We start from the raw sequence: 18,623 nt of genomic DNA on the forward strand, positions 1-18,623 counted from the left end.
CCTACACTCAGTTTCAACTGAGAAGGGTCTGGTTTTAACCAGGCTAGCCGATGAGTACAATCTGCAAGAATCGCTCTAACCGTTCAAAACTATTTGATAACCCAGTCTGCTTAATGCCAATAATCTTACTACCTTGGTTGACAGTGCCATTCAATGAGTTTCAATGTTTAACATTGACATTCCCATACCAACAGCATATAAAGAAGCAAAGTACAGATTCAATGTAAGATTTATAGCACATGGTCACAAGAGTCCTACTGATAGTACGTTTACTTGCAAAAAGGCACTGTCACACAATGTCATAAAATCACTCACCACTGCATCATGACAATTCTCATCCTTAGTCAGCAAAATAACAATAACAGTATCATCAGCAAATTTTAAAATGAACCTATCTGTGTGTTTGTTCACACAATCGTTTCGGCATGTGTAGGCAAGCCCAAAAATTTCCTTTCAGGATTTGGCACACACTCCCTGTGTGACGACAGGGTGTGTTTTCACAGTACATTATCCTCAAACCAGTTTGGGGAAATGCTGGTACATGGATGGATAAAGAATTAGACCAAACAAATATGGGCATGAAACAGGCACTTATAGCAGGCTTTACCTTTCCAGTGACCATTTCTATGAGAACACAACCAAGGCTCCAGATATCAGCAGCACGACCATGACCTTCACCCTTTGCTCTTGTGATGACCTCAGGAGCCATGTACGCTAGAAATGACGGGGGAAAAAACAATGTTTTTTGTGGTAATCATCGCAATGCTAAAGATGCCAGACAGTGTAATTTAATTATATTATTTATTCATATCTTAAATGTGCTTTTATTTGTAAAAAATGTTTAGTTTGTCAATAGTTTTTAGTTTGTTTAAATAGTTTTATTTAAAACTATTTTAAATAGATTTAGTTTTAGTTCATACAGATGTAAGATTGACAGTTTGCATTTAAGCTGTACAGTATTTAACACTTAAATATCTTTTTATATTCAAAATTTACAATTATATTTCATACTATTTCTACCATTTGTTAAACTTATTAATTTTACTAATACTACTAGTTAAGTAAACTGTTGTTTTGTTAGTTAACTACATTTTAAAAAATCATTAATTGAAATAAAGCTGAAATAAAAGTTCAAGTTGAAGTACAACAATTACAAAACAATCTAAATAGAATTTTTAAAAACTAATAAAAATGAGAAAAGAACAGAATTACAATAAAATAAAATGCTTGACTTAAAATTAAAATTGAAAAAATAAAAGCCTATTCAAAATATTAATAAATACTATAAACTTAACACTGTAAAGAAACTTTTGGAGACAGTGTAAAACTGTTCAAAACTGCATTTTGGTTTACCAAGTGACCCTTTATCACGAGATATGATGCCTTCACCATGTGATAAAAAAACAACAACCTTTTTTACACAACGCATTAAAACTAGCAAAATCAGTGGACTAGACCGGAAGGTCAAAACCAGAAAGTCTAGACCGCCAGCATGCTTCCCGGAGCTTTTTAACAAAAAGTCTTTTGAGATCTTCAGTAACGAGTTTTGGTATGCCAGGTGTGGCTTCAGGACACATCACACTCCCGTTCAAAAAGTTGACCATGCCCTCTGGTGTTTAAACCTGGAAACCACAACTTTGAGCCTCTCACCTGCTGTTCCCAGTGTGCTGTTCACCTCTCCAGGCATCGTCTGAGCATTGTTCTTTAGCTTCACTGAGCAGCCGAAGTCCCCTAGCTTTATTAAACCGGATGATGTGAGGAAGATATTGGCTCCTGGGGAGTAAAAGAATAACAAAAATTAGTGATGCAATGAAATAAAAATTCTTAACTGACTAGCCAATATATACATCTGATTCTCTCATGAAGGAAAGAGTAACTGAGGAAAGGAAATCTTGGCACAAATAAAGACCTTTAATGTCCCGATGGACAATGCCGTGTTCATGGAGCACGTTGATTGCCGTCGTGATCTGCTTGCTGTAGAGGCGGATGACGTGTTCCTGCAGACCCAGTCTAGACACTTCCTCCAGCGTCCCCTCGTCACAGTACTCCATAAAGATATACATCTCCTCCTGCAGGAGCAAACAACAGAATCAATGATGAATAAACCAAAACTGTTAAGCAGACATTGACATAACGCAAACACACAAAACTTTTTACCCTGTGCAATTCAACACCAAAGTAGCGGACAAGGTTGGGATGTTTGATTCCTTCAAAGATCTTCAGCTCATCCGCCGTTTCCTTTATGGTTTTGTGGTCATTGGGCTGAAAGCGAATCTGGAAGCAAATTTAGTTACAGCTTACAAAGTGCTTATACCACAGAGTGTCTAATAAATAAATAAATACATACACTGATAAGCCAAAACATTATGACCAGTCACAGGTTAAGCGAATATCGTTGATCATCTAACAAGGCCACATATTATGGTCTGGGTACATTAGATGGTAAGCAAACAATCAGTTCTCGTAACCAACATGTTGTATGCAGGAGAAATGGGCAGGAAAAAAGATCTGAGTGACTTTGACAAGGGCCAAATTGTTATGCCAAGGTGACAGGGTCAAAGTATCTCTGAAACTGCAAGGATTTTATGTTGCTCTCAGTCAGCAGTGGAGAGAATTTACCAATACTGGTCTGAGCAGGGCAAACCAGCGATGCATGAGAGCAACGGAGGCTATGCCGTCTGGTCCGAGTCAACAGAAGGTCTACTGTGGCACAAGTCACACAACATTTTAATGATGGTTATGGGAGGAATGTGTCACGATACTGCTGTGTATCGGGGTGCGTAGCCAGCCCAATCAGAGTGCCTATGATGACCCCTGTCCACCATCGAAAGTGCACACAGTGGGCACACGAGCGTCGGAACTGGACCTTGGAGCAGTGGAAGAACGTCGCCTGATCCAATACAGTGCCCTCCACAATTATTGAACCCCCTGGTAAATATGATCAAAATTGGCTGCAAAAAATAAATCTGCATCGATTATCCTTGTGATCTTTCATTCAAAAAATGTGCAAAATTCTAACCTTTCATTGAAGTAAAAGAATTGAAAGTGGGGGGAAATCACATTATGAAATAAATGTTTTTCTCCAAAACACGTTGGCCACAATTATTGAAACCCTTTTATTAAATACTTTTTGCAATCTCCTTTTGCCAAGATGAGCTCTGAGTCTTCTCCTATAATGCCTGATGAGTTTGGAGAACACCTGACAAGAGATCAGAGATCATTCCTCCACACAGAATCTCTCCAGATCCTTCAGATTCCCAGATCCATGTTGGTGCTTCTCCTCTTCAGTTCACTCCACTCATCAGGTCAGGGAACTGGGACGGTCATGGCAGAAGCTTCATTTTGTGCTCCACAACAAATTTTTGTGTTGATTTTGATGTTTGTTTTGGATCGTTGTCCTGAAGGAAGATCCAACCACGGCCCATTATAAGATTTCTAGCAGAAAGCATCAGGTTTTGATTTTTTATCTGTTGATATTTGATAGAATCCACAATGCCATGTATCTGAACAAGAAGTCCAGGACCTCCAGCAGAAAAATATGCCCACAACATTAAAGATCCAATGGTATATTAAATTGTACACATGGGGTACTTTTTATCCTTGTGTTCACCAAACCCATCTAGTGTGTTTGCTGCCAAAAAGCTCTGTTTTAGTCTCATCTGACCACAGAACCCTGTGTTGTTTGAAGATCCAGTCGTGTCTGACAATTAAATTTGCTGGAATTTGTTTTTGGATGAGCGAGGAGTTTTTTTTTTAAACCCTCCCAAACAACATGTGGGGATGTAGGGGTTGTTTGATAATTTTTTTTTAGGCTTTCTGACCCCCAAGACTCAACTAATCTCTGCAATTCTCCATCTGTGATCCTTGAAGAGTCTTTGGCCACTCAAACTTTCATACTCGCCATGCATTAAGACAGTATAGACACACGTCCTTTTCCTGGCAGATTCATAACATCTTTAGTTGGTTATAACTTCTTAATTATTGCCCTGATGGTCAAAATTGGGATTTTCAATTCTTTAGCTACTGTCTTACAGCCACTTTCTAGTTTGTGATGCTCAACAATCTTTTGCTACGCATCAGAACTATATTCTGTGGTTTTACTCATTGTGATGGATGATTAAGGGGATTTGGCCTTTGTGTTTCCTCATATTTAAACTCCTGTGAAACACGAAGTCATAGCTGGACAGTTTCATGTTCCTAGTCACCCTGGTGTACTAAAAAAGGTAAATATTAATGGGAATATACTTCAGAGATATTTTACTCGTAAAAAATTCTAGGGGTTTCAATAATTGTGGCCAACGTGTTTTGGAGAAAAACATTTATTTCATAATGTGATTTCCCCCCACTTTCAATTCTTTTACTTCAATGAAAAGTTAGAATTTTGCACATTTTTTGAATGAAAGATCACAAGGATAATCGATGCAGATTTATTTTTTACAGCCAATTTTGATCATATTTACCAGGGGGTTCAATAATTGTGGAGGGCACTGTAAGTCGTGTTTTCTTTTACAGTATCTATATGTACATGTACGCCGTTTACCAGGGAAAGTGATGGCACCAGGATGCACTGTGGGACGACGACAAGCCAGCAGAGGGGTGTGCTGCTCTCTGCAATTTTCTGCTGGGAAACCCTGGGTCCGGCCATTCATGTCAACGTAAATTTGACACGTGCACCCTTCCAAAACATTGTTTCAAACCAGGTACACCCCGTCATGACAATGGTGTTCCCTGGTGGAAGTGGCTCTTTCAGCAGGAAAAAGCACACTGACACGCTGCACACATTGTTCAAGAATAGTTTATGGAACATGATGAAGGGTTCAAGGTGTTGGCCTAGACTCCAAATCCCCCAGATCTCAAGCCAACTGAACATCTGTGGGATATGATGGACGAACGAGATCCACATTGGCTCCACCTTGCAACCTACAGGACTAAGGATTTGCTGCTAATGTCTTGGTGCCAGATACCACAGCACTCTTGTAGAGTCCGTGCCTCAGGGAGTTGGCGCTTTTTTGGCGGCACGCAGAGGACCAACAGCATATTAGGCAGATGGTCATAATGTGTTGGCTCATCGGTATATATATATATATATATATATATGAAATAAGATTTTGGGCATACCACCTACTCCATCTTATGTAAAACCCATGAAATATCTCAATTCAGGGACATACCTCCTTCATGGCCATCAATTCACCAGTGTCCACATTGATACATGTGTAAACCTTCCCATACTGCCCTTCGCCTATAACCAAAGAGAAAAAGTGTTAAGAAAATGCAACAGGAACAGCTTCTGCTTTGTAATGTATATACTGATGACCACTCGCCTATCTTGTTGCCTCTCTGCCATTTGAAGGTGACCTTGCGCAGGCCCACATGCATGACGTTATCGTAGGACTTTGGAGTGTTGCACACCTGTCCTATGATGTTTCGCTGTCTCATGAGCGCATAGTGCTTCTCGTCGAAGGTGCTTATGGAGCGCCAGACGGCCTCCATAGGGCTCTGACGTGCTGCTGTGTCTGTAGGAAAATCAGAGCAGTGGTTGATATACTGAATATGCACATTATATTTGCAATAATAAAAAAATGCTGTTACAGTAAGAATCAGTCAATAAATGGTTTAAGCGATCACTCAAGTCTCAATGTGGTATATTTCATGTATTAAAATATTTTAGTTAAAATATAATCGACCGTTTTAAAAGTTTGAGGCCAGTAAAATATTTTACTGTTTTTGAAAGAAGTCTCTAATGCTCAAAAGGCTGTATTTAGCAATAATATTGTGAAACATTATTACAATTTAAATATATGAATATATTTTAAAATGTAATTCATTCCTGTGGTGGTAAAGCTGAATGTTTACTCCAGCATCATTACTCCAGTCTTCAGCGTCACATGATCCCTCAGAAATCATTCTAATATGCTGATTTGGAGCTTAGAGGGGTGGTATACTGCCCCTTTTTACAATATGTAAAATAAGTCTCTGTTGTCCCTAGAGTGCGTATGTTATGTTTAAGCTCAAAATACCCCACAGATCATTTTTTGCAGCATGTTAAAATTGTCCCTTTTTGATGGTGATCAAAAAGGCGTTGTAAAAGGCCCTTTAAGTGCAAATGAGCTGCTGCTTCCGTCACAGAGGGTGGAGCTACAAGAGCTCGTGTGTTAGCAGATCTGATTACCTCAGGCAGACACGCACTGAAAATGTCAGAAACTCTGCCTTTTATGTTCAAACAGGAGTCTGACAATGATGGAGAGACTCAAGAAGAAGCGACAACGTAGAATGCAACTGGATGTTTCTGAATGGTTAGTTGATGAATTTATGTTGCTGATGTGGAGTTAACTATCTTCAAGTCTTGAATAATCCATATTTGATTATTCAAGATGGTCATGGTGTCATGATAATCCATAAAATCGCTCGTGTGGGAACTGTTGTAAGATGCCTAGTGTGACATGGTATTGCATTTGTGTTACGTACTGTATTGTATTGCATGTGAAAAGACAGATGCGACAGCTTGAGCAGACTCACAAATGTGCTCTACTACAACTCTTCCTCATCTCAACACTGCTTGCGTGTTACCGGGGGCATAAATGTACAAGTTTATGTAAATTTTAGGGTTAGTGATGTCACTAACCCGGGAGGAATGTAGTCCCTACGAGCCATTTGTTGTAGTCCTTAAAAAACCATTTCTTTAAAAGCAAATATCTTCCTTTGCTTTGAGCTTTGTAACTTTGCAGATGTTGTTTATGCTCAAACAACAAAAATACTCACTAACTAAAGTTAGAAAAGTTAAATCATAATCAACCACCCTTTTAAGTAACATTTCAAGAATAGAAAGTAAAAAGAACATTTATAATGCTACAAAACTTAGGCTATATTCAAAATACATTTATTTGCTATCACTTTTGATCAAATCGATGCATCCTTGCTGAATAAAAATAATTTCTTTAAAAAAATATATTTATATTTAATCTATTTAACCCAGCTCTACTTTCGTCTATCATCTTGCATGACAGACTCCTCATCATAATTTTTTTTTTGACGTGTTCTACCTTTTGACTGGCTGATGAAGTTGCGGAGCTCCCAGCTGCGGCGGGCCGTACTGCTGGGGTCTCCTTTAGGATACGAAGGCTCTGGAGATACAAGATAAAACTTACAGAATTAGTTTATTAAGCATAACACTTTTTTTACACAAAGTCAAGAAATGCATCAATACCTTCTCTGTCCTCTGTCGGGCTGGAATGGCGACTGAGGGATTTAAAATGCAGCTCTGCCGCCACAGATGACAGTCGGTCGTTCTCATTTACACTGGAGCCCCTATGTGGCAGAAAAGAGTTAAAATGTTACATAGTCACAACCTTCATTCGGAAAGAACCCGGTTGAGACGCATTGCATGCAGCCAAATAGGTCAAATGAAACATGTTAGATATGATGAGCTTAAGTCTTACAGCAACACAAAAGCGAATGGGAAAGCCAGCTCTATTAAAGCGCAGAAGTGTTAGTGTCACAAAATAAGCAGCATTGACCTCTTTCAAACCATATACAACAACCTCTGCCTCTGATTTTAACAAAAGTTCATAAACAAGTTACCCGTCAACCAAACGTCAAGCTGCACGCCCTGGGTCAACAAATTTTCTTGATCCTGGATCAACATTCCTGTCTGAAAATGTAATCCTCCTAACCATATATCCCTACCTCTTAACCTAACCATACCCATATGTTATCCCTAAAATAATCAGTGAATAACACTGATGTAGAAGCACCTAACGCTGGTTGTAAGCCTACACTTGACATAAACTGTAAACTTGTCCCTCAAATCTGATTGGTTGATTGGAATGTTGTTCCAGGATCAAAAAATACAATGATCCAGGAACACAATAAGTGTCCACAATTGGTGAAATCAAGTTCCTGTCGTCAAGCTATTAAGGCCTATTCGCAACAAGGACGATAACTATAATAGAGGATAACTAAGTCTACTCCAGCACATCTGGAAGACTTCAATGAATTAAGGTCTGGACTCAAAGATGATAATTCATGTGTGAAAATGATTCTCTCCCATGGTCTCCCAACCATTCTTTCACAATTTGAGCCTGACGAATCTTGACATTGTTGTCACCCTGGAATATGGCCATGATGTCTTTCTACATGGTAGTTTAAGAAATTAAAAGCTTTACACTGACATACACAGGCAGTGTATGCCAGAGTCCTGAACTAGGATCAGACAATTTTACCTTTTTATATACTAATGAACGACACCTAGAGCTGAGAACTCTGAAATCTTTATACACTTGGATCAATGTGTATCTTTGTTTTAACAATGCCCCTGATGGCAGCGGGGCAGGGTGTAAAAGCCAATGATGCATGCTAATGCATGTTTCAACAGAGGCTAATTAATATGGAAGCGCTGGACACTGTGACAGTTGCAAAGGTCATAGGTCAACTAAACATTTGTCATTAAAGCAAATCATCTGCTAAGGGCTCAAACAGTATTGAAGCTCACAGCAACGTGAAACCCAGACAATTACTGTGGGTTGATTATACATCCAAACTGACTTTGCTCCATTTCCATGTGAATTGAAATACAGTTCAAGAGCACTTGCACATGAACCGCGGGTTTGTTGGGTCTAATATAACGTGTGCTGCCTCATCCTGCAATAATGCAACACCTGCTTTTACATTGCGACATGATCACAAAACAATTCCGTACTAAAGTAAATGTTATTAACAGTAGGTGCTACATACCAGTGTTATTTTAGTATCATAGATATCCTTATACTTTTTATTAATATTTTGAATTTTTTTAGAATTTTAATTTTCAGTTTAATTTGAGTAAATTGTTTTGTCAATAAGTGTTTTTTTAGTCTATATAATTTTATTACGTTTAGTTTCAGTTAATTTAGTACAAGTTAAACTAAATTAAAATGAGAAATTCTAAACTTTTATCTTTTTATATTATCTCATTAGTAAGTAAAAATGTGTTTTTTTTATGTTTTAGTTTACTATATTACACAGCACAAGGTTTAGTGAACATTCCCACATTCACAGAGCAAACGTTACTCTTAATGCCAGTTCCTCTAGTTTTTAAAAAATAATCTATGACATATCCTCCCTATTATCACACTGTAATTGTTCCGATTACCCAATATGCATTGCTGACACGTAAATTTAACCGGTCATTTTAATATATTGGGTTTCTGGCATAAAACGGTTTCTATTTTGGCTATTTGTTTTAAAAATATATATATCTTTTTATATTGAGTTGTCGTAACAGTACGTTTTCACAGTACATAACTGTTGATCAAAGAAATTTGATTATAGATTATATGACCCCTTTATCATCACAACATCCAGTGTAAAAGCATTACTCAGACGATGCATGCTTTTCTCGTGGACTTGGGTAAGAAAATGAATATTTCACAGAAGGTGCAGCCCGTTAAAAAATTTCCTGGTACCCATCATCTTGTTGTTAAATCTTCATAATAAATTTCAGATTTTTGCCAATTCACTTATGAACCCAAAACCCACGAGAGATGCTGTTCTGACAAGGATGCAATGCTGAAGACGTTGAAAATGTTGCAGAGCTCGGTTTTGGGTTGAGAACGGGATGTCCTGACTACCTGATGTCATTGGGCACGCCGCCGGACGATTTGGTGGCGTGGCCATGTTCCCCTGAGGGTAATGGAGGGGTGGGGCGTGGACCTGGGGGACACAACTGGGTACGCAGATCACACGGGAGACTCCGAGAGCTGTGATGGAAAAACAGACTGATGGCCTCAGCATTCTGCTTTGGATGGTGTGTGCATGTGTGAAAGTGTTTATTATTAAATAAGGCAGAGCTTTACACATGTTCTAATGTCAGTATACAGACAAAACACACAACAACGCACACCCATATGAAGCTCTATGTTGTTTGTAGCACAGATTGTGGTTAAAGCATTATTACTCACTACAGCATTAATAGAAGCGTGACTCAATTAATTAAACCCTCCTCCAGATTAAAAAAAAACAAAACACAAGGGCATGCAAAGGAAGCACATATTCACAAGCATTATAACACCACTAGATTTACAAGATGTGCTACTAGTGAAGACCCAGAATATAACCTACCTGAAGCCCTCGGCATGAGAGGAAGGGATGAAGAGGTATGGGTTTGGAGGATCACTATGGCAACGGGGGACTTTGACAGGTCGAGGACTATTTCGTGGGCCTGATGAAAGAGTTACATCAGATGTCATGATCAATTTGTTATACAAGAAAAACACGTACAATGGTCAAGATAGGCAAGATATTTATTCCTACAAGAAAACAGTACTTGAATATGTCTGTTCAAGCGCAAGACGACGTGAAAGAGCTCAATTCAGTGTTCGTGCGCTGACTGTGAAATGAAACGGCGAGAAACTAATTGAGTTCCCTTTTGCGCCTTCTTGCGCTTTCATGACGATGCAGCACTGGCCTGCCATCTGTCCCGAGGCTCGTTCACATTCTCACAACATTGCATTGTTATAATACATACAAATTTTACCGGCCAACTGGCACTTGGCGCCGTTTCATATAAATTACAGACACTGACAGCATAAACAGAAACCTTAAACACTGCAGGGGAAGAGAACACTTACCAAAGTACATACTGCTGACAGGACTGTGCGGTTTGCCGATAACATGCCCGATACATTCATTCATCAGGGCTTGCAGACTCTATAAGACATAATATTAATGATTCCAGACTCAAGTGCAATCCAAAACAGATATTAAAACAGCAGGACATGGATATCTCACCAGAAAGTCATCTTCTGGCAAGGCTGATATAAACGCAGCCTCAATCGCTTGAAGAAAATCAAAGCCCTGTGTCGCCCATCTAGAGAAAAAATGTCATTAAAATATCATTTCAAATAACATTTGCGAGCATGCTTCAAAGAACAAGGTGGAAATATAATTTATTGAGAAAACAGTTGGAAATGTTTACTTTGAACATTAGTATCTCTGTGGGATGATACACTGGCTCTGCTCCACAACCTAGTGAGCTTTCTAAAGATGCAGCATTTTAAGACAACATAGACACACCTCCGAAGCAAAGGCTGATCCAAAAGGTAGGCAGCACGATAATGCAGGCTTCTAAGATTAGGCTATTTTAGCCAAATTCTAAGGAAACATTGCATGTTTCAGAAAATACAGAAAATGCAATCCTATAATGCATTGCAACAAACTCAAAAATTCATACCAAGATGGAGAACAAAAAAAGCGAAGTATCAAAAGTACATCGGTCTACAAACAATTTTTCTCAATATTTGTGTGCTATTTTTTCTCGGCTTATCAGAACAAATTCAATTGAGAGTCGATTTCGAGTTCGAGCTCAATGACAGACTCCTCAAAAGGAAGCTACCTAGGAAGTAAGACTGCATGACACCCTACTTTTTTTGCAATGGAGCCTACTCACCTTGGACGAGTGCCTCTTCCACTTTCACACTTCGTGAGGACAAAGTTCATCCACTTGCGAGCAAAAGCAATGTAGCGCTCCCCTATTCGTCGTCTGAACTCTCCAGACATCAGCCGAACAACCTCTTTATGGTACTGCAGGATAGAGAAAAAAAGTGTTGAACAGATGGACTCAAGAAAACTTTGTTCATGTTAGCTTGTTTCATAGTTGAAGCTACAGCTTTGAGGTTTTTCCCCCCTGAACTTCCTTTTGTCCAGTGTTGTTTTAGCTCACATGCCTAATTAATGTAAACACTGATATAAAGACAGCACTTAAAGGTGGGGTAAGCGATATTTGAAAAACGCTGTTTGAAAGTTGGTTGGACCGACACAACAACAAACGTGTAGCCAATCAGCACTAGGGGCCATATGACGGTGGAGGAGAGAGAACGAACAAGAGGGAGATTTCAAGAAAGACTGTAGAGAGAGAGATGGCTGCAAAACATTACAAAAGAGAAAAGCTCATAAGAATTTCACTGGAAAATGATCAGGAAAGAGCTTTAGGACCGTGTTAATATTAGAAAAGCTTTCCAGCGCTGGAGAGAGCTAAGCGGGAAGGCCTGAAAACAGGATTCTGCTCTGAGTAACACTGGGTTTGAGTGTCATTGTTTGTCTGGAGCTGCTGTGCTGTTGGCAACTAACAACGAACTCTAGTTTTGTTTTTACTCGTGTATGTGTTATTCTTTGAGCATCCTTGTCAGTCGTTCATCATCTTCGCTTTATTTTTCGTGAAGCATTATTTTGTTGCGCATCTGCTACGATGAATAGACATCCACTCCTGCATTGCGTGTGTAACGGAGGCCAGCTAGTGAGAGCAGTGCAGGCTTGACTGCAAGAGAAACGCGGTGTTGACTGTTTAGCGTCTTTGTTAGAGCACCCGCCTCGCATGCCAGTGATCGGGGTTCAAGAACGACTCGGAGGAGGCCGGTTAGGATTGGAGGGTGAGTTTTGGAGGCAGGTGAAGAGAGGGGTGTGTTTGTTTGGGTTGATTTCAAATATCAACAATGTTCAGCAACGACTTCGAGAGATAACATACTGCACCTTTAAGGGAATTAAGGCTAACTAGCTAAATACTAATTAGCATATCTCACAATTGTGACTTTTTCCTTGCAATTCCGAGTTTTTATCCCGCAATTCTGACGTTTTTCTCTCAGAATTGTGATAAGCACAATTGTGTTATAGGTTTAAATATGATTTCAGGCTGTAACTAGGGCTAATACATTATGCCCTCATATGAACAGCATGTGAATATTATATAAATCTACTGTTTACATTAAATGAATAGTGAACACTGAATGAACAATGAATAGTAGACTAATCATAACAGGTTTCATCAGTCCAGTCTGTCTGTTTTTAACGGCTTGCAACCATAAATGTCTGTTTCACTTTAAAGGGCGTCTTCGACAACGGTATTCTGTAAAAATTTTCATTCCTATTCTGACATTCAAAAGCACAACAAGACCTTTTTTCTCTCATTTGGTGGATCTCACCTGTTTTCCTCCACTTGTTATCAGTGTTTTTCTGCCACCACAATGCAAACGCAACTGCAGTGACATAACTGTGACGTCTGCTCCTAAATGGTCTATTGATTTGATTGTTATCGGAGTTGCACACGTCATCAGAGAAAATATGTCATTGCAAGGGGGAGGGGGACATTAATGTTTTTGATTATGTAGGGCACATGGAAAAAAAAAACATCTATAATAAACTGCAACATTCATGGTGCTGTGAAGCATTTCAAATAAAAATATAAACGGAAGACCATTGGACTCGGACCTCAAAAGCAAAGTTGTAGCCCTGAATCATGGCCTCTCTGTAATACTGCTGCAGTGTGGCCTTCTCGGTCTCCTCCACCTCAGCCTCAAACTCCGACATGAACATGTATTCCACACGGTCGATTGCAGTGTTGATCTTGATGCACAGCTGGAGAGCCTCATTCTAAAAGGACAGAAAATGTTCTTTAAAAGAGCAGCTCAAACCAAATTTGCTTTGCAAACATCCGGTTCGCTGTTGCATAGTTATGGGTTTTCATATCATCACATATCAACGTTACTCGTGTCTACGGAGTCAAACCGATCTTTGCGCTCCTTAAACCTGGGATTTCTATGTGTATTCGTATTGTGTGAGAAGATTCAAGTGCATACTCCATTTGTTTGCTACATCAGCATCAAGTGACACAGAATGAAACTCCTGCTTGATGTGATATGAAAGTGGGTCTCCAAAAACTCCAATGAGAGTCAGAAAATCAACAGGTTGAGGAGATTCCCCCTTCCATATGTAACGCGCTTTGAGTGCAGAGAAAAAAGCAGTATAAATGTAACAAATTAAGTACACATCAGCTGATATGTCAGAAAACAAACGGGGACCACGAAATATAGTTTGTTTTTCTGAGGTTTGTTTTGCATCACCTTGAGTTGTTCCAGGGCGCAGACGATAAGCGGCTGGCTGGATGTCTGCTCTCGGCTGAGGGTGAGAATTTCTTCCATTGATAGCTGAAAAGCTTTGCGCTGTGTCATCAGGTGGGCCGACTGCATCACAACCAGCAAGAGATTGTCCACCTAGGAATAATAAATGACATATTAGATGCCAAACTCAGTAGTTAAACTGAGAAGAGATATACGTTTCTTTCTTCCAAAGACAGATTAAAAATACATAAATGTATTTTACAATTACAACTACACCTTTTTCATTTGTTATTCTGTATTTGGATAATTTTTTTTATCATTAAAATATTTTAGGAATACTTTTCTTAAATTATATACTTATATGTAATACAAATATATTATATATTAGGGGTGTAACGATACGCGTATTCGTATCGAACCGTTCGGTACGAGGCTTTCGGTTCGGTTTTCGGTACGCATTACGTACCGAACAGTTCGTTGGACCATTTTTTCTGCCGACCAAAATTTCGTTATTTCAAATGAAGGCGCGTCGCGGGTGGCAAGCGCGCTCATAGAGGCTGGCGCGACCACAACATCAACTGGCAAATGCAATGTAAGGAACGAAACTGAGCTACTCTTATTGTGTTTGTGTGGACCGTTTATCAGTTTTGACCTGTGAAGCGGGACTCGCGAGCCCTATGCGCGAGCCTGATCAAGCACCACACAGCGCTAAGAGATCCAGACCAGTAAAGAAAGCATTTGAATTTCAAATGCTTTTTGAATTTGCCACAGCAGTAATAACATCGCTGCGAGATCTAGTGAGAAACATTCACATTTCTCTGTTATTAACGGATCAAACAGCGCTGACGTGGAAACCAGGAACAAACATCGTGCCATGAATGAACTGGCCGGTGTCCACAGATCAGCAACATTCACCGTGGATTTGCTGTAGTAACACTAACTGCAACCATGGAAGTTTGGCAGGAATAGTGGGCTATAATGCTTTCAAGTAACATTACGTCTGTTTTATTTTGACATTATGAATACAATTGCTGCCCTCAAATGTTAATCTGAACTAAAATAAACCTTGGTTTATAACTAGCCTACTACTACTCATTTTGTCCAAGGAGCTGTTTTGTTTTATATGCTCATAAGAAGAGTCAAGTATAGCTCCATTATTGCTCAGTAAAAAAAGCAACAAAAATTAAAAAAAAATAAAAAATCATACTTTATGATGTTAGTTTCATTAAATAAAATAATAATTTAAAAAATAATAATTCAAGGAAATTTCTCTGGCATTTATTTATTTTTGCTGTAGCCTATGGAAAACGTACCGAACCGAACCGAACCGTGACACAAGTGTATCGTATCGAACCGAACCGTGAATTTTGTGAACCGTTACACCCCTATTATATATATATTGTTTTTTTATATTTCCCTCTAAAACAGAATAATACATTAAACAGGACCATATCTAAATACACATTACATATAATGCATATTAAACGGGCCATACCTTCATGGCCCCTAACGTGTCCACCGTCTCCATCTGAGGCACCAGTTTGAGCACAGGGCCGTCCCACTCAGCCCAGACGCCATCGGCGGGTGAGTCCCCGACTCCGTGCTTGCTCATGAGCAGGTAGGCCTCGTCTTCTGGGATCTCGTCTGGCTCTTTGGAGCAGTCCTTTCCAGCTGCTGCATTTAACAGCTGTAAGATAACCAGCCGCTGCTCCATCAGATCAGAAGGGACAAACACCTGGAGCTCTTCCAGTCCTGGGATTTGGACCTAAGGAAAGAGACATTCAAAGTTATTTAGCATCTGTCAATAGAAGGCTATCATTAATATAGAGAAACATGTTATTACTTTGACGTAATTCTTGGCCTTCAGAGCTTGGAGGAGAGAGGGTACTCCATTGGTTAGGCTGAATTCTGCAGCAATCTCAAGATCCTGAGTGGGTGTAAAGCAGAATGTTAAAACTGTCCGTCACAGTGACAAACCACAGTGTAAAGACAGGTGAAAGTGGGTCTACTGGTGAACTCACCTTACGCAGCATCTTGGCAAAGCCCAGCGCTTTAGATGCTCTTTCCCTGGCTTCATGGAAGAGCTCTTTGAGCGAGCGACTTGTCTCAATCACTGAACGCCTGCAGGGAAAGAAAAAAACAGGGATAAATGCATATTATATAATATAAAATAATATGTAGAAAAATGTATTATCATTACTTACTGACCCCAAACCTTTGAACGATATATGAACTCGCTATTTACAGAAACAAGTCACCTGTGGGGGAACTACTTTTTTGTGGAAGCAACCATAGATATTAAAACCTACATTTGAAAGGTGAAGTGTTTGTGACTAGCGGCACCAACAGAATTAAATGTTTTATCTAAATTATATTCTATTCTATCACTCCCTATAACCGAAACCATGTTCAACAGATTTCAGATGAGAAAAATGTTTTCCTATAATGAATACATCAGATTTGATAGTTGTTTTAATGCAGATTACTCCTCAGGTGTTCTCTCATACACACCTGATTTCATCTGAGGCAGTGCTATCATCTGCACACTCCCAGAACTCATTGCCACTCTTCTGAAGGCCCGCATCCAGAAAGTCTCCAGTGGATTTAAGCAGCATGCCAGCAATATCACTGAAAAATACAAGCATACAGTGATGCTTTTGTGCACTTTACTTTTGATATGGCTGTTGATTTGCATCTAAATTCCAACACAAGGATTAATCATTTTTCTTCTTTCATCAATAAAATACCATAGAAATTAGTTGTGTAACGGTTCTCTAAAAACCGCGGTTCGGCACGCACTTGCATGGTTATATGCAATATGGTTTGTTGAAAATAAATGTAAAACAGACAGACAGTGTTCAGCCAATGTATGTTTCTGTCGATGGATAAGCATTCTGGCTTCTCACTCTTTATAAATTTTGTTCAATGCGAGTGCCATATAGTGTTGTTTTTGGCGGCCTGTTTTCATTTTAGTTTTAGTCTAGTCTTTGTGTCAAGCTGTCGTTTTAGTTTTTATTAGTTTTAGTCACGTTCATACTCTTTTTAGTCTAGTCAAGTTTTAGTCGACGAAAACTGATGACATTTTAGTCTAGTTTTAGTCGACGAAAACTGATGACATTTTAGTCTAGTTTTAGTCAATGAAAATTGTATTTTAGTCTCTTTTTAGTAATGCAATTCTATTTAACCCAGTGAATATAGAATTTCAAACAAGGTTATCTCCTATTTAGTATATTTAGGGCTGTGACGGTGGCAGTTTTTTTTTACCACCGCGGTAATGGACCAACTACCGGCGGTGGTTGGGGTGTTATTTAAAAAAATAAAATAAATAATAACTCGTTTTATATTTCCACACAAAGACGCGTGATATAGCCTATACTCTGCGCTCTGAGAGGGATGTGGGACACGAGCAGGAAAGAGACCATCGATCTCTTTATGATATCTTCGTGTTTTCTACTTGATGTAAATTGGTCTGAAGAGCGAATTTTATCCTTCACAAGGGCGAAATATTTAGGCTATATGTTTGAGATTGCGCTGCCAGAGAAAGTAAAACTAAAAATCACCCGCGCGTGTGAAACGCGCTTTACAACTAAACTTGACGCGCCCTATGTCTAATATAACAAGCACAAACTGTGTTAAAAAGAATTTGACATGCAAGTTCAAATGTAGGCTATCTGTCCTACAGCGTTTTTCTACTTTACCACAGTAAAGAATACGAATATAATAGGCCTAATTAAAAGCGAACCAATGAAGAAATGTTTATAATCCCTTTAGAAAATGGGTGAGACGTGAGTGAAGATTTGGGAAAAGAAACAAGAGATTCCATGCAGGCATGAGTCATGAATTTTGGATATTCGATTAGTTTATTTAATTATAGAATATCGAATAGGTGGTGCGATTATTCTCTAAAATAAAATCTCCATGTTCTGGTGCTGATGCGTTGACGAGTCCAATAACATACAGCTGTCACAAAGAACCGGCAAAAGTAATGATTATGAATGTGTCAAATATATCAATGAGACATTTTAATAAAATAACTAATGGAGTAATATTGTTAAATTCGCTGATAATCGGGTGACCAGATCGCAAACCAGAATTTAAAGCCGACAAAGCTATGGGTTCACGCACAACTCCCTCATTCGTCGTGACGTTATAACATTTCGTCTCGTCTCGTTTTGGTCAACGAAAATGAAGAGACATTTTAGCATCGTTTTTATTTTGTAAACCACATTTAGTCTCGTTTTTATTCGTCAACGATATTGCATTATACATGTATTTTAGTCATTGTCACATGACCAGCATTTACGTCTCGTCTCATTTTCGTCAGGTGATAACGGTTCGTTGACGACAATATTTCGTCATAATTTTCGTTGACGAAAGCAACACTAGTGCCATATGGTGCAATATGACCAGTCATTTACTGCGCATAAACATTCATGCTATCCTTTAAACACATCCAGTGAGCAATGTAACTGAAACAGCTAGTGCACAGAGAGAAAAGACTAACCAAAAGAGTTTCCCAGACTGGGCTTCTCCACCCCGGATGTATGGAGTGATAACTTTGGTGAAGTTCCACTCCTCCTCCAGCAGGTTCTTCAACGGTTCGTTGACGACAATATTTCGTCATAATTTTCGTTGACGAAAGCAACACTAGTGCCATATGGTGCAATATGACCAGTCATTTACTGCGCAGGTGAGACCTGAACAGCACACACGTTGCTATCTGTGTTTAAACTAAACTCATTTAAGCCTCGTCAA

At 39.1% G+C, this 18,623-nt stretch overlaps 1 protein-coding gene across 2 annotated transcripts in view; it reads right to left on the reverse strand.

Annotated features, from left to right (window-relative positions):
- The window catches only part of map3k4 (mitogen-activated protein kinase kinase kinase 4), a 39,588-nt gene that overhangs the window by 3,354 nt on the left and 17,611 nt on the right, over positions 1 to 18,623 (reverse strand). For both annotated transcript variants that reach the window (XM_082154983.1, XM_082154984.1), the window contains exons 7-25: positions 16,380 to 16,496; positions 15,890 to 15,989; positions 15,712 to 15,795; positions 15,364 to 15,633; positions 13,872 to 14,021; positions 13,240 to 13,401; positions 11,426 to 11,559; positions 10,768 to 10,846; positions 10,608 to 10,686; positions 10,099 to 10,198; positions 9,609 to 9,737; positions 7,208 to 7,308; positions 7,044 to 7,124; positions 5,325 to 5,516; positions 5,172 to 5,242; positions 2,158 to 2,274; positions 1,910 to 2,069; positions 1,651 to 1,773; positions 608 to 714 (exon numbers count right to left, since the gene is read on the reverse strand). In XM_082154983.1, the coding sequence (XP_082011109.1) occupies positions 608 to 714; positions 1,651 to 1,773; positions 1,910 to 2,069; positions 2,158 to 2,274; positions 5,172 to 5,242; positions 5,325 to 5,516; positions 7,044 to 7,124; positions 7,208 to 7,308; positions 9,609 to 9,737; positions 10,099 to 10,198; positions 10,608 to 10,686; positions 10,768 to 10,846; positions 11,426 to 11,559; positions 13,240 to 13,401; positions 13,872 to 14,021; positions 15,364 to 15,633; positions 15,712 to 15,795; positions 15,890 to 15,989; positions 16,380 to 16,496 (2,356 nt within the window). The remainder of the gene's footprint in view (positions 1 to 607; positions 715 to 1,650; positions 1,774 to 1,909; positions 2,070 to 2,157; positions 2,275 to 5,171; positions 5,243 to 5,324; positions 5,517 to 7,043; positions 7,125 to 7,207; positions 7,309 to 9,608; positions 9,738 to 10,098; positions 10,199 to 10,607; positions 10,687 to 10,767; positions 10,847 to 11,425; positions 11,560 to 13,239; positions 13,402 to 13,871; positions 14,022 to 15,363; positions 15,634 to 15,711; positions 15,796 to 15,889; positions 15,990 to 16,379; positions 16,497 to 18,623) is intronic.

Source organism: Leuciscus leuciscus (assembly GCF_965113295.1).
Source record: "Leuciscus leuciscus genome assembly, chromosome: 22".
NCBI lineage: Eukaryota > Metazoa > Chordata > Actinopteri > Cypriniformes > Leuciscidae > Leuciscus > Leuciscus leuciscus.